Raw genomic sequence first — 23,079 nt, 5'->3', positions numbered from 1 at the left:
GCTATTGGCAATGAAGCCTTCATATTAATTATATCCTTTTATTTACAGTGTAAACAATTCCTTCCCGCACAAAAAATGCGATTATTTACATAGAGTCCAATAATATTCCAGGAATACATGTATGAGCTAGTCTAAGATCGATCGAAGAAGCGTTACAAATTTACAATAATATACTATATATATATATATATATATATATATATATATTATCCTTGAACCCCTTTTTTATTCACAACCCTAAAAGCGATCGAGTATTATATATAATTAATTTGTACAAGTCCTACGTGATTATTAATTAACTTGTAGAATGACGTGTCAAGGAATAAGCTAATGATCAATTAAGTATATTGCATGCATGCGCGCGCCCCCATGCCAGGAGATTGATTACTTGATAGGAATAAAGTTGTGAGACAAGCGCTCGAGGTGAGATTTGAGCATGTCTCCGAGAGATAAACGGGACCGTTCAGGCGAAGTGGATGGTGATCCCTTGGTCTCATTCTTGACTTGAAGGGCTATTGGACCCATGATCTCTTTCTTCATCGACTCCGCGAACGTCACCATGTCTACCTCATTCCCTGAGATGTCTCTCACATACAAAGCATTTACGGCCTTCTCTCCCTGCGTCGCTACATCTGCTCGGACAACGGTAAGACCATTCTCTCGAAGAACCCGAGTTATGTCGGACAGCAAGCCTACCCTGTTGTCTGCACACAGCTCTAGCCGAACTCCCTGCATGAATTTTAATCAATTAATTAACCATATTGCATTAATATATATTAATATTAATTAATTGATTAAAAGTAGAAATTCTAAACTAGATCATAATTGAAAGGGGGTGCATGGTAGTACTGGATTTCAATTGGAAGCTAGCTAGGATTTGGCTCTCTCGTACCTCACAAACCCGACGCTCTATGGCGGCCTCTAAGCATTTTATTACGCGTTCCTTCTCGCTTTCTGTATCCAAAGCACAGCCATCTAGATGTCGGATAAAATACTCCTGCAATCAACAGCTACCTAGCATTAGCCTACCTCCATAAATTAACATTATATTCAATGCTATATATTACATTCTCATCTTATTTTTATCTTACATATTAAATAAAATGTGGCACATTTATTATTAGAGGATAAAAAAAATCTAATAAATTATTATTTAATAATGATAAATATGTCATATATTATTTAATTAGATGAAAGTGAGATGGGATCATGTATAGAATTTTCATAATTTATAAAGGACTAGCTGCTGGCGCGCCATATATATATATAATATATATATATATATATATATATGTGTGTGTGTGTATGCATATATACCTGGAAGGCATAACCTTTATCTGAACTTATGGAAGCATGGAAAATCATGTACTGCATGTCGGTGAGCGTGCATACTGTATCGAACATGAGTCTTGGCCGATCCTTGCACTCTATGTTCACTATCGAGTACCGTTTCTGGTCACACCTCTCAATCTTCACCACGGTCTTCCTTCCTTCATCGTCACTATCCTCCGATCCCGTTGGTTTCATTGTTGGAAAGCTTGAGAGCACGGATGGGACCTCAAAATCCCTAACTGAAAGCATGAGTTGATGTAACCGGCGTTCCACATTTGTCATATTGGTGCCTTCTTCGGAACCTTCAAGAAAACCCGCTTTGACTTCTTGTTGGTTGGTCTGGATTGATCCAATAAGGCTCGGGATGGCGGTGGCCCGGAGGACCGTGGAGAGGTGGTCTTCGATAGTGGCGAGGCGGTCTGGATCATCGATCGGGGTGCCTGAGGATTCGTGATCTGAGATGTAGGCAACACAAGCCAGGCGATCATTGTGGCTCCATGCATGGGCTTCCACAATGTTACAATGAAGGTCAGCTAAGGCGGCTGATATCTCGGAGAATAGACCCGGCCGATCCTTTCCTGTCATTTCGACGGCCGTGTGCTCATTCTGGTATTCAGGTCTGTAAATCTTATTCGAATAGGTACTCTTTGCCTTGGCTCGGTTTCCCCTTGCAGTACCTATTGCCTGCATGGCTTTCTCCGTGTTAGTATTTCCTATTTTGTGCTTGCGCAGGATTAATGCAAAGTTACTTTTCCTGAAAAATGCATCACATGTGATGTACCATGAACTGCACGTACGACTATTCATGTGTTTAATTGGTTCCTAGCTAATTAATTATTATTTTTTTAAACCATTAATCATGCATGCAAACAAAGAAAAATTTTGGTGGGATCGTACAAGCGTATCTCAGAATCGTGTATAAATATATATAAATATATATTCAACAATTCAAAAATACATGCATCATAATAACCATGCAGGAGATCATAAAGACAAGAAGGAAAATTACCTGCTGGATAGCGTTAATGATGTTCTGGTCCCTAAGTTTATTGCCATGCACGTCTTTAACATGAAAAACTGCAAATTTACAAAGATTAATTGATCATCAAGAAATTTGAAACACGATCGGCCGTAGTTGGGATGGGTTAAGTTAGAACCGTTTTAAAAGTTTATAACATTATGATACAGTTGGACCCATAAACTGGTGGGTTAATACAAGAACGTATGCAGTACCATCAATGAACCACCCTGCGTCAGATGAAATGTAGCCCTTTGATATTGTAAGATTTAGGTCTGTCAAGATCTGCACCACTTCTAGGAGTAGGCCCTGCTTGTTCACGCTATCAACCTGCAGCCATATAATTCAAGCAATTTTAATTGTTAGCTAGCTTCATTAATAATATACAGAGGCCCTCCTTTTTCCAAAAATATTCCCTAGCTAGCTTTCCAAACTGATCGATCATGTACCTTTACTACAGTGCATGTTTCCATGCTTTCATTGTCAATGCAAACTCTGCAACTGCAAGGCAAAACAAGAAAGTTGGTACATCTCGCTGCCGGGAAATTCTATCTAGCTAGCTAGCGTGATCAAATGGCTAGCTAAGACTTTCAAAAGGCCAGGGCCGGGGATTTAAGGAGCAATGAATTACTTACGTGGGGCCATTTATCCTCTCTGGGAGGTTATCAAAGTCGGGATCAAAGTAAGGCCAACAAACTTGGTTCATGCTGAAATTCATAGAGAGAGAGAGAGAGAGATAGTTAAATCTCTGATTTCTAAACAAATTTAAGTGATTAGATTCGTCAAAGTTGAAGGAAAGGACCAGTGGAATATATTAAAAGCTACATCTTTGAAGACATCTTAGCAGTTTTCGGGAAATAACTCCTCACATATTAAAAGGACATTGGTAAGTTATTAGAAGGCTCAAGAGGTAATTTCATTTGAACGTTGCACCTTAAATGTAGGACTATGGTTAAACCAACTAAGAGTTCTTAATTGGTTCTACCACGTCAGGGTCTCGTCATGCAAGATTAATACCATTATTATATGGTTTTCTACCTGAATAAGAATATCATGACAATGATGCGACATTTTATGCTAATTTATTTAATTAGTCGGAGTAGGAAAATCATCGCAATAGAATGTATCTCTATCTATTATATATGTTTCAGAAATGTAAGTAGAGAAGAAGAAGCTAAAAGAGACGCATGCAAGAGATGATCAGGTAGAGTGGCTTACTCTGGAAAAACGAAGTGGGCCAAACCCAGGTCACATATATATATATAACCAACCCAGAAATGCGCAAACAATGGCCAACACAGAGAAGAATCAAGTTGATGTCAGTTCTCTCCCTTGAAAAAAAATTAGAAGGGCTAAGGCCAACAACAGAGAACAGCTTATTCTTGGTGTATTTGTGGAGAGAGAGAGAGAGAGAGCAGTACTATTTTTGGCTTCTTGAACAGGAGGACTACGAATAACTCAAATATATAGAGAAAAAAAATTGTATGGAAGAGATTGATGTATTGAGAACAACCAAAGAAGGATGCGTGTGAGAGGCACATACAAAAGTCAAATTAGATTTATCAGGCCACGTTTGCAGGATATACTCTCTGTTCTTAGTCAGACCTCTCTCATTCACGCAATTTTCCCTATGCTCTTGCTGATCTCCTTAATGGATGGAAATTAAATTCCGAGTTAATCCAAAATAAGTAATCATAAGAGTAATTAGATTATTTAAGCAAACTCTCTCTCTCTCTCTCTCTCTCTCTCTGAAAAATTGCAGCTTAATAATAATTCACGTGGCAGAATGTGCGAAAAATCTCGAGGAAGACCGGCAGTTTAGTCATCTGACGTTACCTGTTGCTCCACGAGAAAAGGGAATATTAATGCTATGTGTACCATTAATCAATCATCGTCCATTATCTTAATTCTGCATTATGTACAACAGTGAGTCAATGTTTCGTCGAAATATTTGTTGTTCACACCACAAATCGATCCAAAGAGAACCTCTGAATTAGGTGGCGTCAGTTTAGCGCGTACTTCGCATGTCATCTAATGAGCTACGTACCAAGACTTTGGAATTAATTTGCTGTCGATTTCATGCAGAACAACCCAGAAATGTCAAAATCAAGGCGGTCCGTCCTTTTCCTTAACAATTCAGCATGTTTTTGGCTGAATATCGTGGCAGCCAGCAATATATGGGATGTGTAAGATAAACTCAATTAGGCTTGATATTTGCTAGCTGTAGGCGTGCATGAATCACCGCTAGGTACTAGCTTAATTTCTGGCTTCTGGAGGAGGCTTAGCCACCTTGCCTAAGAGACAGTGATCCTTGTTTTGAAATTTCAGAAATCGGATGGCTATTGCAGGTTACGTAAGCTAAGGAGGCATTGAACTTTCTTAATTTTTGTTTTGTATTTGGCTTTGGCTTTGGCTTTACACTAATTTCTTGATTTTATATATAAACCAGTTGTGCTAGGAGGATACGATATAATACAAAATTAGAAACAAGAATACTAAACGCAGTTGTGTACCAGCTTAGAAATTCCACTTGATCCAATTATTAAATGAGAACTGCTATCGATTCATCTTTTTCTACTTCTGTATTTGTTTCGATTTCCAATACAAATACAATTGAATACAAGTACAGCGACCGCTCTCGTAATATCTTCGTAAATCTTCTCATATTTTTCTTAAACACGTGTGCTATTTCTTTGGGCAATTAAAACGCGTGACTGCTTTGTTCAGTTAAAAGATGATAAAAACATATAAATACGTGTCAGTTGATCTGGCAATTTGTATATCCTGTAAACGATACGATAGCAAAGGGGTCAAAGATAAATAGAGCCTTGATGGGATTGGATACATAAATCCAATGGTTATCGAATGTGGTAATCATTATCCAGATGAGTCATAACGCAACGGCGGCTTCTTACACAAGCAACCTTACATCCACTCTTCGCCAACTTCCAAACAATTTCTGAAAATAGACTCAAGACTCCAAGAGGTCGAAAAAAAAAAACTTACGAGAATGTAAATGAAATGCAATTAACAAAAAAATTCAAAAATCCTATGAATAACTGTAAGAGAACGATGCAAATGTTGCATTTGCAACTGTTAGTTCTATTGGACTCACTTCCTCGTTTCAATTCTAAAACCAATCCTCCCCATCCATCCGACTTTGTTATTCCTTCTCTTCCTCCGTGAGCATTCCAACAGTTCTACCAGTCAAAATGCGAAAAGCAAGAACAAAAACTCAAAAAAGAGAAATAGCATGCATGCCTTCATGAGATTGAGATGTCACCCAGCTCTATTGAATTGAGTGGACAAATGCCTATATTGGCAAAACGGATTGTGATCCAAAAATTCAAGTATGGTTAAACCAGGGCCCAATCACACCATTCACATGCCCATTGCTGTGTATGCCATCCCCATTCGATATTAGCGTAGGAGGCAATCCAACGGCCATTGGATGTGGTGCAGCAGGGTGTAAACCATGATTGTGTGGAAGGTTGTGGGGGCTCACAAGAGGATTGTTAGCTGGACTCCCCTTCCGCTGATGAAGAGCATGGATCTGTCTAAGCCCTTCTTCATGAATACGTGCCAATGTTTCCAACTCCTTCATTGATAGAGCTTCCAAGCCAGCACCATATAGAGGGGCATGTCGTGACATTTCCTCCTGAAGTGAAGCCTCAAGGCTGTGAATATATTGCTGCATGAGAAAGGCAAATGGAAGCATTAATCCAGTCACTGTTATGCTCAGAGAGAGGAAGAGAAAGGCCACCCGCCGCGGGGGGGGGGGGGGGGGGGGGGGGGGGGGGGGTGGGGGAGTTGGGAGTTTTATGTAATATATGATCATTTTTACTAAAACACTTGTGATACTAAAGTTAAATCACAATCAAATTCAGTGTCCTAAGCCAAAAGAACTAATTAAGCAGTCTCCCACTTATTGATAGCGCTCCTCTTTCAATCCACATAATTATTAGTACGATCCTGCTTTCTAGAGTGTAGTAGGTATTTCCTTTGTATACTCCAGTGTACTTGGGCTGTGCCTTTTCTTGGTAATAAAATTCTTATTAATAATAATAAAAAAAAATATTATTAGTACGAAATAGTTCCAATTAGTCATGCTACAATCATCCAGCATTGAGTATGGAAGGGAGGCCAAAAAAGCATAAGCTATTTTAGAGCAAAAACCTGGCAGGCTTGCAATTTCGATTCCATCCCATCAATAAATGCTTCACACCGTGCAACTTGTTCTTCCTTCTCCCGCTTCTCTCCTTCAGTTTGCCCCACTGTTTGGGTCAATCTGCGAACCTCGTCCTCCAAGGACTGACGGATTTCCTCTCGAGTCACATTCTCTGTGGCATAACGTTTCAGTTCTTCATCAAATCGTTTCCGTGCAGCTTCAGCACCTTTCAACCTTTCAGCAAGGGCATTTTTCTCCTTCAAAACTTTCTGTCACATGCAAATTGCAGTCAGAAAAAAGCAATGGCAAATAATGACTAAAAAATAATATCATGCTAAGTTCTCAAAAGTCTCAAATGAGGGAGGATGTGATTAAAAAAAAAAAATCTAGAGGACATAACAAGTACTCAAAATCACAGTCAAGTGCTCGTAATTCTGATGCTGTTGTTGTACAGAAAGTGATTGCTCAAGCCAACGCCAAAAAATTTTTGTGCAAAGCAAGAGGAGTCAGCCTTATGAGCTGAAAAGCTACTTAAAGGTTGTCTGTCGTCACAAGACAAAGAAAATCAGATAATCTTTCAAAAGAAAGAGGGAAAAACATGTGGGCTCATCAGCATTAGCAAATGAGTACACGGAGGATGCCAAATACCATCAGTGCTGAAAAAAGACTTCACTGCAAATGGAGTTTTCAACAATTCCCAGTCATCTCATGATTCATCAAAGATACCATTAGTGTCTATCAACTAGAGGATAAAATTGTTCGATTAACAAGTTCCACAGGGGATTACAACACATCAAGGCTTCTACCTAAATACTAACGATTGATCCCACCCAATATCATAATTACTAAATCGAATGAAGAATAACATACTAAAGGTCATTTGCATTTACCACTTTGTAACACTGGCATCACCTGAACCTATAGAGAATGACTTGAAAGGAAGAAGAACCTATAGAGGTTCTTTCAGCCAAGCATAACCAAATATGTGTCTGTGTGTGCCCCTTTCCACTAAAATAACTGGAGCAAAATAAAATGCAGGAGATGGGTAACCAAAAGTAAGGTAGTGTGATACCTTCAATTCGTCGCGTTTACGTGACTTCAATTGGGAGAGTTGTGTCTCTGCATCATGAAGACGATCCTGAAGAGCTTTCTTCTCAGCAGTAAGCTTTGAAATTTCATCATCCCGCTCAGAGCGAAACCACTCAAGCTGACTTTCAATTTCTTGTCTTTGCTCAGAGAGCTCCTTCTTTTCCCGAGCAAACTGATCCATCTCAGCCCTCATTTCAGACTGCCATTTCATGCAAGGCTTCAGTTCACATTCTCCAAAAATACTAGCAAGATGTGAAAAGCCCTAATCATATCATTCTAATTAAGACATCAAATACCTTGAGATGATTGATGTTGGTCTCCGATTCACTCAGTTTCTGTGAAATGCCAGCTTTTTCTTTAACCATATTGGAAATTTCAGCTTCTCTTTCATCACGCATGCGAATACTTTCATCTTCAATGGCACAAAGCTGGTGCCAAAGAGCAGCTCGATTAACATTAGCAAGTTCAGCAGCCTCCCGCATCATGCTCAAAATTGGTCTAACAATTTCATGCTCCTCAAAAACCAAAGTAACCAATATATCCAAATCTAAGTCTAAGTCTACTTCATGACTATTATCTGTCGTGCTAGTGGCGTGGTCAACAAGTCTCTTCAGCATCCTTCCTCGGTGAGATTCATCAGCATACCATTTAAACAATATTGTGTACAGGACCTTTACAAATTCCTTTACAGAAGGGTCCCTTGAGTGGGCCAATGTCTCAGCAAGACCAAGAACTGAAGTAAAATCATCAGGTTGGATTGTTAGCTGCTCATTGGCCTCACCCTCTACTACAGATTCTGTATGCTGGTAATCTTCAGTGACAAAACTGGCACTAAGATTCAATCTTTGAGTGAGGCGTCTTTCCAAGACTATGGCTACTGATTGGGCCAAAACAGCACCTCGAGCTACAGCTCTCTCAAATGTTTGAGAAGCTTCAACAGCAAGGCAAGGTATAGATAGCATTTCAATCAGAATATAAATGTCAGAAAAATGACGACTGGCATAGAGATCCTGCTCCTCCACAAGATGCAGTCTTTCAGAGGCAGAACCATATTCACCAAATAATAAAAGCCTGCATGGCATTGTTGAACAATTTTCACCAAAATCATCATCACAATCAATATCTCTAAGTATGGTTTCAGCAACATCTCCCCAACTATTTACAGTTCTACTTAAAAAATGGAGGACACAAGGAGAAACTTCAATGCCCAGATTTTTTAGCCTCACACGGACAGATCTGACCTACAATAGAGAGAGAAGGTTAATGCATGTAAAGAAAGCACATCAAAAATTAGAATAAAAACATGAGAAAGGAACCAAATCAAACTTCAGAGTTTTTAATGCATACCGCTTCAGGAAGATGTTGACATTGTGATGCAGCTTTAAATATAAAATCTATGGTCGTGACAAGAGGTTCATCATTTGAGTAAGTCAAGAGATCCAACGATTGAAACAAAACACGTTCCCACACTTCACTGCCACACTCAAGTTGACTCAGAGCACCAAAAACCTAGGAAACATATACATATCAAATTAGGAGAAAGGAGATATAGCAATGGACTATCTTACAGGTATCCTCAATGCACATGCCAACAAGCCCAGCAGGTCATTAAAAAAAACAGAAATATAGCCTCTCCAGAGACTATCTTACAGGTATCCTCAATGCAGGTTCTGCATCTGGCTTTTGAAGTCGTTCAAGGAGAACGCAAGCAGCCAGTGAATGTTCAGATTGATCAACCAATTTGGGTACCAAAGCAACGAGGTCTGCTTGCAAATGCTTGGGAGCTTTATCCAATACAAGAGCAATCTTTTGAGCAGAATGAGGTCGCCGTCTTGGTTCCGGACACCCTTGTGGAACAGCTCCATCTAGCGCTCTCAGCGAATTTACAATCAAGCCTAATAGCTCCTCTGATTGCTCCGGCCATTTTGTCTGAAATTTTCAATTTGTTCAAGTAGTCAACATCAAAATATGTTGCAAAGTGGTTCACACCTCGTGAAACACAAAAGTGTACCTTTGAGTGAATGGGTACATGCTCTGATGCCCCAGCAGATGTTTCTGGTGGACAGATGGGTTGTCCAGGAAGAGATTTTTCGGGTCTACGTAACATATTCATGTCAGAGCTTTGTACAGCAGATGCACTGCCACCTTCATCAACACCAGAATCCAATCTCTCATGTACAGGAAACTGCACAGATTCTGATGCACCATTCTCCCTATCAGATTCCAGTGGAGGGGCAGCTCCACTTTCATCTGGAGAAGGTTTTGAGTTTGCATCAGTAGAATCACCACTAGAACTCCCATCAGAAGGTTGGCAACACTCAACCATAATATCCAACAGTAAATCAATGATTGCCTGCTGCAAAACTTTGACTCCCATCAGCAAGTTCATCAAACTGGGGGAAGATTCATCAGACTTCGTGGCCTTCCTTCCATCACTACCACCAGAGAGCTTGGTTGGAAGAAGCAAGCGCTTAACTTTAGCAGGGTCATCAAGGTACACACGAAGTCCAGTTAGAAAACCAGCAATTGCACCAGCATCCATTAGAAGCTTTTCTCGTAGGGTGACTTGTGGCTGTGAAGGATTATCTCCATATGTGAGGTGAAAACCAGCTCTAGAGAGAAGGTTTCTAAATATATCTTCTTCATCACCACTAATTCCTTCACTGTCTTCAGAGTCAATGAGTTCATCAGGATCGGTTGTCAAAGCATCCTGATCATCATCCGAAGCCAAAACCTGAAAAGAGTTAGACCACCCATAAACATGGTTACAACCACCGCATAAAGGAGAGAAAATTGGTTGGCTAATAAATCTAGCTACAAAATGAAGGTTTGATAGAAAATAGAATAAGGATATAGAAATAAGAACCAGTCCCAACAGAAAAGCAGAATTAATTGGGTTGGTAAGTAATACTACCCAGGGCCCCTTTACCATTCTTTATAAATAGGCTATGTTAAATTACATAGTATATGAAAATATATACTCCAAACTCTTTATGCAAACGGGCACTGGCTGCAACAACTTCTAATAGAGCCTGTTAGTTCCAATTATAATACTTTTTACCTTAAAACATCTCATTTGAAGGTATGCAACAAAATTAATTTAGGTAGGTTCAATTCTATGCAATAATATGCCATGAATGAAATCTATGCGTCAAATATAAAAGTGCAAGGGGATGCAATCCAAGGACGTAGAAAGTAAACAAAAGGAAACACACAACTAGCAAGAAGCAGAAAAAGAGCAGAAGTCCTTAAAATCTAGAAGACTTGAAAATTGGAAATGTGGTGAGCAGCCATCCAAACATAGAGGTAGCTGAATATGATAGCTTTTAACTCTGGCACTGTCCTCCCTCGGTATTCAAAAGTTTAAGCATTGTGACTCTAACCAAAAACTAAGATATTCAAGAATATGAATGTTGATTATCCAGTGTGGTCAATCACTCACATTTTAATGTCATACTTCACCCTCTCTCATCTATCTTCTATATTTTCAAGTTAACTATCCATTACATAAATGCATCACCATCAAACACCTTAGGATATTTTTCAGAATACACCCAAAGCCATGCATGATACAGAACAAAAATAAAAGGAATCACATACAAGTCTCACAAACCTCATTTTTACATCTATAGTCATGATTAGGTTAGACTTTAACAGTACAGGGCCAGGTTAGAATTTAACAACAGAAAAATTACAGAAATATCCAAAGGCCAAATAATGTGTATACAGTAATAGGTTATAACTCACTATAGGAAGCATATAAACAGATTGCCTTTGTAATGACTCGCATGTAACATATAGATGGAACAGGCTTACAAATACTAACCTCTAGATCTGAAAACTCAAACCAAGGGCAGCAATCTAGAATTTCACAGACAAAAACAACAGTGTCACGCACAAGAAACCCAGCATCCACTTCCAACATATCTGAAACCTTCATAAATTGTAAGACAGAATTATTCCATGTCTTTGTACAAATAGAAGACTCCTTCCACACTGTCTTGGCCGGATTCTTTTGATTCACAACAGCCATCCTGTATCTAACCCAAAAATTTTTATCCAGATCACTACCAACTGACTGGTCACTCTCCAAATATATACAGACAGTTTCAAAGGACTCGTACACACCTGTGTTGTAATTTAAAAAAAAAAAAAAAACAACAATAACAGATGTCAATTAAAAATATAGAAATATAACAAGTTAACAACTGCAACTACCTCTTCGGAGGAAAAAAATGAAAAGAGACAGATACCTACCAATCCGAAGCTCACATCCACCAGCTTGAAAAAATTTGCTAAATATTTTGCGGGTCTCTATTATTTCCTTAAATGACAGGAAGTTCTCCACCTTCCATGTAAATGAACTTCCTTTCCATACTGTGTCTATACGTGAACCAGCATTGTTAGACTCAGTTTCCTGGTCAGTAATGTCCTGCATTATTGACGTCTCTTTCAATATAAGCACCTCCGCAGAGAAGACAACTGTGTCCTGAACAAGAAATCCAGAATCTTGATCAAATAAACTAGTGAGCGTCACAAATTCACGCCAACCCCAGTCCTTTGCAGCTTTGGAGTAACGGTTCTGGGATTCCTTCGTGACAGACTTCTCTTCCATCTTCTGGTTCACAACAGACAATCGGTGACTAACAAAACAACTCCAATCATTTGACGTATTTCGTGAATCTGTAACTTCAAGAAACACTGAAAGATGGCATGGTGGCTGAGACTGCCCTGATACCACCAAGTATATGGGAAATTTTTTTATCAGTTCACTCTTTTGAGCACAAGCTAAGCTATTTTCGTCCTAGCTCAAATAATCTCAAATCCAAGGACCAAAAAATAGATCGTAAGCCACAATGCAAGGTAGCTAAAAACTGCCCCATTACAATCAAACATGGTAAAACGAAAAATGAAATAAAATAAAATATCAGAAGTACCCTTCCCAAAGTAATAGCTTAAGCAAAAGGTTTAAATGAATTCGGGTCTAAAGTATAAATAATATGCCACCCTACATGGAGGCTTAAACTACATTGAGCTTCGGGCAAAAGGGAAATTGAACGCTATGCCAAGCAGCTAGCAGCACAAGCTTGAATGGGCTCAAGGGAAAAGGATTGCAGTAAAGGATAAGTAACACTTCTACCATATTAGAAGTGTAAAAGATACTAGTAGTCCTAGTTACTCCAATTATCCTTATAAGAGGAACATGTCCCATTTAAAGCGATGCCTATAGAGATTAACGTGAATAAATAAATAAATAAATAAAAGATTTAACAATAGTTTTTTTTTATAAGTAAGATTTATCAATAATTAAAACTAAGTACTATTATTTAGTACAATGGTAAAATTTATTAATCAGACATGTAACCCAATAGAGTATTGAATAACAGCCAAAAAAGAATCCTCCAGAGCATAATGTAGCATACCTCGTGGATAAACGATAAGACGGCAATCCCGATTCCCGATCTGAAACCTCCTGCTCTTGATGCAAAGACCCGTAATCTTCCTCTTCTTCAAAAGATCCTTCAACCTCGTGAAATTCTCAATCTTCCAAGTGAATTTCCCCATATGCCCGTCCAATTTCCTCGCCCCACTCCCACTCCTCCCTCCAATCAATCCTCCACTCTTGGAAAAGTTACTAAACTCCTTAATCACATGAAAGGACGTACTAAATACCGCAGTGTCATCAACCAGAAACCCCGATTCTGGCCCAAAAAATTCCGTCATCTTCATATAATCATTCCAACCCAGACTTGTATTGTCCCCGCTCTTATTATCCGCTGCAAACCTCCCATACGAGTCCCTGTGCATGTGATTCGAGCCGGGCTTCTGATTTAACACTGACATTCGGAACAAACACCAACAACTCCTATCGGACAAAATAACCGTCTTCTCCGTGTCCTTACTCTCCAAACACATTGACAAATAATCTGCCCCATTCACAGAGCTCTGATACACACTAATCCTAAGATTGCACTCTCCGGCCGGGAACACCGGGCTCATTATCTTCTGCGTTTTGATCATTTCCTTAAACAAACTAAAATTACGCACTTTCCAAGTGAACTTGCCGCTTAACACGTCGGAGGCCGGGCTGGCGACCACCGACGACGAAATAGTCGAAGAGGCCGAGGAGGACTGGACCTCATTGTTATCGCGGGTGAAATTAACGGACTCATTTAGGATTAATATATCGGCGGTTATCAAAACTGTGTCGCTATTAAAAAGAAAACCGGATTTGGAATCGAAAACAGTGGAGGAGGGAGTGAAATCACACCAGCCGTGGGATTTCTTCTTGCTGGAGAAGCGGTGCCAAGAATCGCGATGATTGGTCTTGGAATCGTCGGCGACGTTGACGATGGCGAGACGGTAACTGGCGAAGCAGTCCCACTTGGAGGAGGACGTGCCGCGAGGGTCCATGATTTGGAGGTAGATTGAGATGTACCCTGGTAAGGCTTGCGAGTCACCCTTGGGGTACACCAGGAGGCGGCAATCGTAGCCGCCGACCTCGAAGTACTTGCTCCACAGAGCCCTAGCCTTGATTCTCGGGAAGTTATGGACCGTCCATTTGCACACGGCGGAGAACTCGCCGCGCCGTTCAACAGTGACGCACTCATGGGCCCCACCTCCGCCATCCCTGGACCCCACCGCCAGGTCCTCCGCAGCGGCGGCGGTTGATATTGATGAGGCTTTGTCGGATGAAGATGATGATGATAAAGCGGACGGCTGAGAATGGTCGGACAGAGCAGGTGCAGAGGATGAAGACGAGACTGCCTCAGGTGAACTCTGCTTCATTTCTCGTTTTGCTTGTTGGGCTCTCACTCTATCTCTCTCTGGACTTTCTTTTCTTCAATCAGACTTTTATTTAGAGTGCGAGGGTGGGGGAGTAGTGAGCATGTGGTGAGGGAGGTGAGAAGATGGAACTTCAGAACCATTGAAGGCGTATGCTAACTCTCGTGCAACCCCCTTTCTTCTTTTTCTTTTTCTTTTTCTTTTTCTTTTTCTCTCTTTTTTTTTTAATTTTTTGGAAAGGGGAAACTCTGTACGTCTGAAGAATAGAGTTCTATTTCTTTTGAAAAATACTTTAAACATAAAACGGTTATACACAAAAAATCTCACATACTGATGTGGTACACTAGCAGTGCCACATATCTCATATTTTTTTTCCTCCTCTCCCTATGCCCCCTTCCAGCAACAGATATGGTGGTCAGAGACCACATCATGGTGAGCAGAAGACGTCAATGATCCAAACGGCACCGCCTGACATGGAACGCTGATAAGGAGGTTGCAACTTGATTTCATTTTTTTTTCTCTCCTCCCTCGTGCCTCCCTCCCAGCGCCAGCCATGGTGGTCGATGGGCAGAAGACATCGATGATCCAAGCGGCACCGCCGATGTGGAATACCAATAAGGATGTTGCGGCTCGATTTCGAGTGAATGAATTTGCAACTAGATTTCGGAAGAGAAGAGAGGCTGCGCTTAGGGGTGTGGATCCCGATCCGGATCTGGGTATCTGGCCATAACCGGATCCGGATCCGGAGTTCAAAATCCGAGCGGTTATCCACCCGAATTGAACCTGGACTTAATCCGGGCGGATAACCGGATTCAATCCGGATATCCGGATTTTTTTATTTTTTTTGTCTTTAATCCCGGATATCCAGGTTATACCCAGATTCAATCCGGGTTTTGAAAAAAAAAAAAAAATTCTAAAAAAATCTCTATAACTTAAAAAAAAAATTATAGCACTTTTTTTTTTAAAAAAAAAATATGATCTCATATTTAAATTGCCCAGATTTTTTTAAAAAAATAATTAAAACACTTTAAAAGAATTTTCTAAAAAAATTAATTGAAGAACAAAAGAAAAAAAAATGCAAACTAGATAATATTGTTGTTACATCGCAATGCAAAACATAAATTTATAAAGAATAAAATAAATACTAATACATCACAGCTAATTAAACTAATACATTAACCGATAAAAAAGAAAAGAAAAAAAGATCATCCTTCAAGACAAAAGAATGATCACAATCTTCCCCTCCTCTTGTTTGTTCTTCAGATGGAGGATCTACAGCATCATCTCCTTCCACATATCTTCCACATAACTGCTGGATTGAGTCTCCATAAGCTGCCAACAGCATCAATTACAACAGAAATGCAATGGTGATAATTTCAGTCCAAGTTTCAAAGATTGCAAACGGTCACCCAACCATGCATAACAGAATACATTAAGCATAAGTAAAGGAAGTAAATCATCACAATGGTAATACCTTGAATAATTTCTGGAATATGATGAGATTTGAATTGAAGCCACACTGAGCTTCGAACTCTGCAAAACAAAGTATTCAACAACTTCAGAAGGTGATCTTAAAGCAGCAGAACGTTCACCATTAATAAAAGCAAAACGTCCACAATATTTATATCATTTGTAAAGTGGAATTCCATCTACAAACCATAGAACTGAAAAACAGTATATACAACAAGAGAAAATCATTTAAGAAATCAAAACAGAGTTCAAAATTTTCAAATAAGTATTCCAGAACGACAAATACAAGATTCATTCTCAAAGAGATACCTGAAGCAAAATTAAATGGAAATGGAGATTAAAAAAGGAAGAAGTAATGCTATCAGTTACAAACGAACCATCACAGGATTAAACTACCTTTTCTAAATACCCCATTATTGAAGAATATATAAATAAGCCAACAAGCACTTCAACTTCAGTCAATACAGCCAGTATTAGAATAAACCCAGAAAGGCCATTACCAAAAACATAAAAATAAAAAACTACAATCACTAGGCCTCCGAATTTTCAACCTCAACAATATGTATATCGTAATTCCTAGAAGCCCCAAATTTCCAACCTCAAAATCCTAATACCGAGAAGCCTCTAATTTTTAAGCTTAAAGTTGCAAGCCACCACGCCATATCTAACGAATCAATAGATTTTTTGGTAGATCAAATTTCTCTAGATGCAGACCAAAAGGAAGGAAAAAAAAATTGAAAATAGACTAGAGATTAGGGGAAAAAAAAAAAAACCAAACCCAGATCTACACCAGAAAGAATAGAAAAAAAAATTTAATAAACACAATCACAACATCTAGAGAGATTAATAGAGCAAGAATTCACGTCCCTAGCAAAAGCCCGTAGCCCCAACTGCAGAAATCATTTACTTTTTATAGATCTACACACACAAACTCAAATCTACCCACACAAACTCAGATCTAGCCAAAGTGGGCAATGGCCAATAAGAGAGGAAAGTGATATACAAACACCAAAACTGAGATCTACACACACAAACTCAGATCTACACACACAAACTTAGAGCTAAACACAAACGCAGATCTATAAACACAAACCCATATAGCAACGGCCAACGAGTAATGAGAAACTATCCGTAAGCAAGTAACGAGAAAAACATGGGAGAGGATATACAAACAGAGAGAGAGAGAGAGAGAGAGAGAGAGAGAGAGAGAGAGAGCGAGAGAATACCAAGTAACGAGAAAAACTTGGGAGAAGACGGTAGCCACTATAGTCACCGACGGCCCAATTACCCGCGGCGACGGATCCATGAGAACAACAGTTTATGATTTCGCTGGGGGGGTGGGGGAGAGGATCGTCGAGCTCTCTGTCTAGGTCCTCGTGATTATCGTGTGAATACACTGTGAAGTCTGAAGTGTTTTGTTTTTAAAATTAAAACCGGTTACGAATATCTGGTTATAAAACCGGATCCGTAACCGGGTCCGGGCGGATAAAATTTTTTTCTTATCCGCCCGGGTGTAACCCGGGCGGATAAGAACCCGGATTCACCCGGTTTCTGGATTTCGGATCCGGACCGAACAAAAATCCGGTCCGGATGAACACCCCTAGTTGCGCTGCACTATGTGGGGGTTGGGTTTGGTCGGGGGAATGGTCACTAGTGGTGGTCGTCGACAAGCTGTGGCGATGCTGGGTGCTACTGAGGGGCAAGGGCGCACGGGGTAGAGGGGCTAGGCGTTGCTGAGGAGAGGGGGTGCATAGGGGAAAGAGGAGATAGAGGGAAAGTAGGGGAAAGATGGGCTAAAGAAAATGGACACGTGGCATATTGATATTATACCACATCAGTATATAGAATCTTTTTATATCTCTAGCAGCTCTCGAATCCGAGAGAGAGAGAGAGAGAGAGAGAGAGAGAGAGAGAGAGAGAGAGAGAGTGCGTGAGAAGTAAATGGAGGAGCTGGGGGCTATGACCAGGCATCGAGGGGTTGAAGGAGGTGCAGTGGAACTGGTGGTGGCGATGGAGTGGTAGTACGGTGGCTCTATAGTGGATTTAGGTCGTGCAAGATGAGGAAAACTATGTGAGAGAAGGGGCATGCGTGAGGGGTAAATCGGGACTATAGGTGGTTGGGTGAGATAAATGGTGGTTATGAGGAGCTCGCATTAGTAGTTGGAAGTTATGGTAGTCGACGGTGGTACTGCTCGAAGGGAAAACTTAGGTGAAGGGAAGAGTTGAGGGGGTGGAAAGGGGAGAGGGAGAGGGGCAGGAGGGGGAGAAAAGAGATTTAAAAAAAACAAACAAACAAACAGGTGACATTAGCGTGTTGGGTTTTTTTTTATAGAATATTAATATTTCTAGCACCACTTTAGTTTCTCTTTTTTTTTTTTTTTTACATCAAAGTTCTTCTATTTCGGCCCTACACTAAACATTTAATGGCGCTGATACTGTACGAATGGGTATCGATTAGGTACGTGTTTGCCGCTATGATAGGGTCCTCGGTCTAGATCCTGGACACCAAGCTGCCGCGCCCCTTCTTGCTCCTCGATGACCGATGTGAACTGCCACTTGCTTGACCGTGATGGTTATAGGTGGTGTTGGCTGAGTTCGTATGATTGATCAGTGGCTGATGGTGGGCGTGATTCTAGTGACTGGGCCTGCATGCATGCATGTGCAATAGATGAATAGGCTAAAACGGTTGTGAGTGGGATCAGGCGGTTAAGTGGCTAGCTGACCAAGTCAGGCACACGTGGCTCCTGCTGGTGGGCTGACCAAGTTAGGCACACAGGTGTCTCCTGATGGTGGCTGACCAAGTCAAGTACAGGTGTCGCTTGCTTGGGGGCTAACAAAGTCACACACAGGTGTCTTCTGATGATGAAGCACACGTGGCTAAGGGTGGTTTCAGTGGGTTGGCCACAACAACTGTGGAGTATGTATTTTTCATGTTAAGTCAAGTTTGTGTAGAATACATGGGGCCACAACAACTGTGGAGTATGTATTTTTCATGTTAAGTCAAATTTGTGTAAAATACATGGGGCCACAACAACTATGGAGTATCTATTTACACATAGAATACATGGGGCCACAACAACTGTGGAGTATGTATTTTTCATGTTAATTCAAGTTTCAGAACAAGTTAATGATAAGTCAAGTTTCAGATCAAGTTCATGTCAAGTCAAGTTCAGTTCATGTTTCAATTTAAGTTATGTCAATTATGCTATGTTGTATGCCAAGTTATGATTTAATTACTTATGAATTTGATTATGCATTTATGCTTTTACTGTCATCCATGCATCATTAGCCTGTGTGGAAGTTTTTTGTTAACTTGTTGAGATTTGTAATCAAATCTCACTGTGGTAGTCTCAACTACCATTCCCCCCGAATGGTAGATCTTGTTACAGGATCTGAAGGAGAATCAGGAGCTGACCAACTAGACACAGTTGACTGAGCGACGATGCGACGTCAATGTTAATATAGTAGTTAACGTAAATTACTACTTGTACGATGGAGTTGCATCGCCAGTACTTTTTGAATCATAATCATTTTGGACTAGTGTTATGATCTTAGTTGTTCAATGAGTCTTTATATATCAAGTATGTTTTAAGCATTTGGGATATTTTCAATTTGGTGCATAGTATTGCTAAAGAAATAATTTATCCGCTGCGAATATTGCATAATGTTAGATGCATGTTAGGAATATTGCATCTTATATGTCATGAACGGGGGCAGGTAACCTTGTGTTATATGTCTCGACGCTTCAAATGTCCGTCCAATCCCAAACGGAATTTGGGGGGCATCACAGCACGTCGTCCCTGATCATGATACTTCTTCATTTGAGTTTGGGCCTTCTTGAGCTCTCTTTTAACTTTGGCTAGTACCTCATCCCTATCAATCAACTCCTGCTCCACTTCATTATTACTGGCTGAGCCCTTTTCATAGCTGACCAAGAGTGGCGGTGGTCTGCCATATCCTGACCAAGGAACTTCTGTTGTTCCGGGGTGACAATTTTCTGCTACAATAGATGCCTTAAGGCCTGCTGGTCTGTGATGATGGTAAACTTGCACCCCAAGAGGTATGAGCGCCACACATTGACAGCATGCACCACTACTAATAGCTCTCAGGTATAGGTACTCCATGCTTTCTTCATAGGCCCCAGTGCCTTGGAAATGAAGGCCGAAGGCCTTCGGTCTTGGACCAACACAGCCCCGATGCCTTCGCCGCTTGCATCTGTATAAACTTTAAACGGTCTCTCAAAATTGGGAAGTGCCAACACAGGTGTCTTGGTCATGGCTCGCTTCAGTTCTTCAAAGGCTTCCCTAGCCTCGGTTGTCCACTCGAAACTATCCTTCTTGAGCATTGCTGTGAGTGGCTTGGCTATGAGCCCATAGCCTTTGACAAACCTCCTATAATAACTCGTGAGCCCCAGAAATCCTCTCAAGGTCGAGATGTCCTTGGGTAGAGGCCAATCTACCATGACCTCTATCTTTCTGTGATCAACTTTGACACCATCTCCTGAGATAAAGTGGCTCAAGTACTCCAACTCCTTCTCCATGAAGGCACACTTGATGACCTTAATGAAGAACTAATGCTCCTCCAGAATTGTTAGCACCTTCTCCAAGTGTTGCTTATACTCTTCGATGGTCTTAGAGTAGACCAAAATGTCATCAAAGAAGACAAGCACAAACTTTCGAAGTAGTGGCTTGAAGATGCTATTCATTGCGGCCTGAAACGTTGATGGAGCATTGCATAAACCGAAAGGCATCACCAGGTATTCATAATGGCCTGAGTGAGTCCTAAAGGCTGTCTTATGGATGTCTTCCTCATTCATTTGAATTTGATGGTAGCCAGCCCTTAGATCTAACTTCGAGAACACTGTAGCCCCATGCAACTCATCCAACATCTCATCGACTGTGGGAATTGGAAATCTGTCCTTGGCTGTAGCTTCATTCAGGGCCCTATAGTCCGTACAGAACCTCCATGTGCTATCCTTCTTCCTCACCAACAGCACCGGTGAAGAAAATGGACTGGTGCTAGGGCAGATTAGACCACTCTTCAGCATGTCATCCACCTGCTGTTCAATCTCTCCCTTCTGAAAGTGGGCATATCTATAGGGTGGCACATTGATCGGCTTTGCTTCATCCACTAGCCGAATTCTATGATCAAACTCTCTAGGAGGTGGAAGTGCAGTGGGCACCTCGAGTACCCCCTGTGGGCTGCTAAGACCGACTTGACCTCCTCAGGCAGTAGCTCCAATTCATCATGGGTGCCCTCCTGACCCTTGTTCTCGACTTGCCTCAATACATCCTCTTGGGCCACTACAATGGCGAAGCAATGTGCCCCGTCTTTGCAAAGCTTCTCAAACGTAATAGCTTCGCATGACTTGATCTCCTTACTGGCAATGGCTGTCCACAGTCGCTTCTTGGAGCCAAGTTTAAACTCCATGGTCATGTTGTGATAATCATGGACGACCCTGCCAAGGCTCTTCAACCAAGTATTCCCCAAGACTAAGTCAAGGCCGACCAAGGGCAGCACATGCAAGTCTGCCATATTACGGACCCCCTAAACATTCATCTTCACTTCACGGATGAGGGCCTCACATTGCAGCTTTTCTCCACTTGCCACCTTTACTTCAAATGGGGGAATAGGGCTCGGCTTAAGTCCAACCTTACCCACAATGCTGGAATTAATGAAGTTGTGTGTGAAACCGCTATCCACCAGTAAAGTCACTTCATGATTGCCCACCCATGCCATCAACCTCATGGATGTGGGATTAGAAATGCCAGCCATGGCATTCAATGATAGCTCAGCCTCTTCTGGTGTGCCACTAGATTCGGTTTTCTCGGTTTCCTCCTCTTCGCTGGGTTCCTCTTGCCTGCCTTTAGACTCATAATCACTTGACTCGTCCTCAAACATAAATAAGGCCTGAGCTGCCTTGCACTTGTGACCGGGGCCCCATTTGTCTCCGCACTTAAAACACAGTCCCTTCTTGATGCGCTTTTGCACCTCTTCACTGGATAGCTTCTTGATTTCCGGTCTTGGTTTAGAGGTGGTGGCTGATGTGTCCCTTCCCTTCCAAGAGACCTTGGTTTGCACAGTCTTGAAAGACTTACTCCTCATGTCTTTGGTTGGGCGTCGCTCACTAGAATGGCTCTCCTCAAGAATTTCAGCCATCTTCATCCCCTCGGGTAGCCTTGTGGGCTGTCTAAGTTTGATTTCCTTGGCAAGCCAAGGTCTCAAACCATCAATGAATGTGCATATCAAAGCTTCCTCCAATCAGCCTCTAACCATGATTTGCAGCTGCCTGAACTCCTCGATATAGTGCTGGACCTTGCCCTCTTGCCTTAGCTTGGCCAGCTGCCCATGATGATTGACAACTGGTGATGGCCTGAACTTACTGAGGAGCTCCTTTTCAAAGGCTGTCCAACCCAGCCTCATATGATCCTTGTCGTACTGGTCCCTTATCCAACGCCACCATTTTCCAGCCCTGCCTTCAAGGTAAAAGCAGGCTATGGACACCCTCTCATGGCGTGGGATGTCATATGTCAGAAAGTAGTGGTGGACCTTATCCAACCACTCATAGGGGTCACCCCCGCTATACTTTGGGAAGTCGACCTTAGGCCGCTTGGGTCCCCGATCCTGATGTTGGTTTCCCCTCCTATCTTTATATTGTCCCTCTCAAAATGTGGCCCATGATAGCCACGACCTGGCTGTCTTCTCCATGCCCTGGGTTGTTCACGCTGGTAAGGCTCCTCATAGCCTTGCTCGTGCTCAAATTACTGGTGCTTATGGTGAACACTAGGGCTCCTAGCCCGATAGCCAGCCAACGGCTCCTCTCTCTCAAAGGCATCATTCGGAATCCACCTCTCATGGTAACTTTGGCGGTTCTCTACACGGCCACCATGCCTCAAATCTTGCATTGACGACGCATGCATGGACTCGGTTACACTGGCTTTCAGTCCATCAGCATAGGCATCGTCCCCATGAGGTGGTGTCCCAGGACGGTTCTCGACTAGTATACTCTCTAGCCGCTCCAATGTGGTGTTCGTCTCTCTCCTTATGTTCTCCATGACCCTCTGGTTATCCTTATTAGAGGTCTCCATGGCCACACACGGCTTGGCTAAGTTGTTGGTGACACCATCAAGAATTGAAGTAATCTTGTTGGTGTGATCATCTAGAACTTTTAGCCGGGCTCTATTAGAAATGCATGTGGGCTCCTCTACAGACTGTC

At 41.4% G+C, this 23,079-nt stretch overlaps 3 protein-coding genes and 1 long non-coding RNA gene across 7 annotated transcripts; all 4 read right to left on the bottom strand.

Annotated features, from left to right (window-relative positions):
- Window positions 1-4: 4 nt before the first annotated feature.
- On the bottom strand, window positions 5-3,797 carry LOC122317539 (ACT domain-containing protein ACR2). 3 transcript variants are annotated; one of them, XM_043134669.1, is made up of 8 exons: window positions 3,569-3,797; window positions 2,986-3,057; window positions 2,800-2,851; window positions 2,566-2,680; window positions 2,342-2,409; window positions 1,318-2,016; window positions 893-997; window positions 5-729 (listed from the first exon to the last, which is right to left on the bottom strand). In XM_043134669.1, the coding sequence occupies exons 2-8, from the start codon at window positions 3,054-3,056 to the stop codon at window positions 385-387; spliced, it is 1,455 nt and encodes a 484-aa protein (XP_042990603.1). In that variant the 5' UTR covers window position 3,057; window positions 3,569-3,797; the 3' UTR covers window positions 5-384. The 3 variants fall into 3 exon arrangements, with proteins under 3 accessions (XP_042990603.1, XP_042990604.1, XP_042990606.1); XM_043134670.1 differs by lacking the exon at window positions 2,986-3,057; XM_043134672.1 differs by lacking the exons at window positions 2,800-2,851; window positions 2,986-3,057 and having other exon boundaries at window positions 1,318-2,086.
- A 1,387-nt stretch (window positions 3,798-5,184) lies between these two features.
- LOC122317536 lies at window positions 5,185-14,615 on the bottom strand. 2 transcript variants are annotated; one of them, XM_043134666.1, is made up of 10 exons: window positions 13,031-14,602; window positions 11,865-12,338; window positions 11,434-11,735; window positions 9,619-10,341; window positions 9,258-9,536; window positions 8,955-9,116; window positions 7,904-8,848; window positions 7,591-7,806; window positions 6,527-6,787; window positions 5,185-6,041 (listed from the first exon to the last, which is right to left on the bottom strand). In XM_043134666.1, the coding sequence occupies exons 1-10, from the start codon at window positions 14,394-14,396 to the stop codon at window positions 5,697-5,699; spliced, it is 5,073 nt and encodes a 1,690-aa protein (XP_042990600.1). In that variant the 5' UTR covers window positions 14,397-14,602; the 3' UTR covers window positions 5,185-5,696. The 2 variants fall into 2 exon arrangements, with proteins under 2 accessions (XP_042990600.1, XP_042990601.1); XM_043134667.1 differs by lacking the exons at window positions 5,185-6,041; window positions 6,527-6,787; window positions 7,591-7,806 and having other exon boundaries at window positions 8,667-8,843; window positions 13,031-14,615.
- An 861-nt stretch (window positions 14,616-15,476) lies between these two features.
- On the bottom strand, window positions 15,477-17,343 carry LOC122314780. Its single transcript, XR_006243869.1, has 3 exons — window positions 17,090-17,343; window positions 15,857-15,926; window positions 15,477-15,725 (listed from the first exon to the last, which is right to left on the bottom strand). It is a non-coding gene; the product is annotated as an uncharacterized LOC122314780 (long non-coding RNA).
- A 2,625-nt stretch (window positions 17,344-19,968) lies between these two features.
- On the bottom strand, window positions 19,969-20,403 carry LOC122316427 (uncharacterized mitochondrial protein AtMg00860-like). Its single transcript, XM_043132943.1, has one exon. It carries the CDS (start codon window positions 20,401-20,403, stop codon window positions 19,969-19,971), a length of 435 nt encoding a protein of 144 aa, XP_042988877.1.
- Between the last annotated feature and the right edge of the window lie 2,676 nt (window positions 20,404-23,079).

The sequence above is a fragment of the Carya illinoinensis genome, chromosome 7 (genome assembly GCF_018687715.1).
Source record: "Carya illinoinensis cultivar Pawnee chromosome 7, C.illinoinensisPawnee_v1, whole genome shotgun sequence".
NCBI classification, from domain to species: domain Eukaryota; kingdom Viridiplantae; phylum Streptophyta; class Magnoliopsida; order Fagales; family Juglandaceae; genus Carya; species Carya illinoinensis.
This window is presented reverse-complemented; position numbering and strand designations above follow the sequence as displayed.

Bases quoted from the DNA above. Each gene is read 5' to 3' on its own strand.
- LOC122316427 (XM_043132943.1), bottom strand. From the start codon at position 20,403: ATGGAGAAGGAGTTGGAGTACTTGAGCCACTTTATCTCAGGAGATGGT.
- LOC122317536 (XM_043134666.1), bottom strand. From the start codon at position 14,396: ATGAAGCAGAGTTCACCTGAGGCAGTCTCGTCTTCATCCTCTGCACCT. The intron at 9,117-9,257 runs GTAAGATAGTCT...TATGTTTCCTAG, and splicing joins AACCTGCATTGAGGATACCT to GTTTTTGGTGCTCTGAGTCA. The intron at 8,849-8,954 runs GTATGCATTAAA...TCTCTATTGTAG, and splicing joins GTCAACATCTTCCTGAAGCG to GTCAGATCTGTCCGTGTGAG.
- LOC122317539 (XM_043134669.1), bottom strand. From the start codon at position 3,056: ATGAACCAAGTTTGTTGGCCTTACTTTGATCCCGACTTTGATAACCTC. The intron at 2,852-2,985 runs GTAAGTAATTCA...TTTGCCTTGCAG, and splicing joins GAGAGGATAAATGGCCCCAC to TTGCAGAGTTTGCATTGACA. The intron at 2,017-2,341 runs GTAATTTTCCTT...AAAGCCATGCAG, and splicing joins TCATTAACGCTATCCAGCAG to GCAATAGGTACTGCAAGGGG.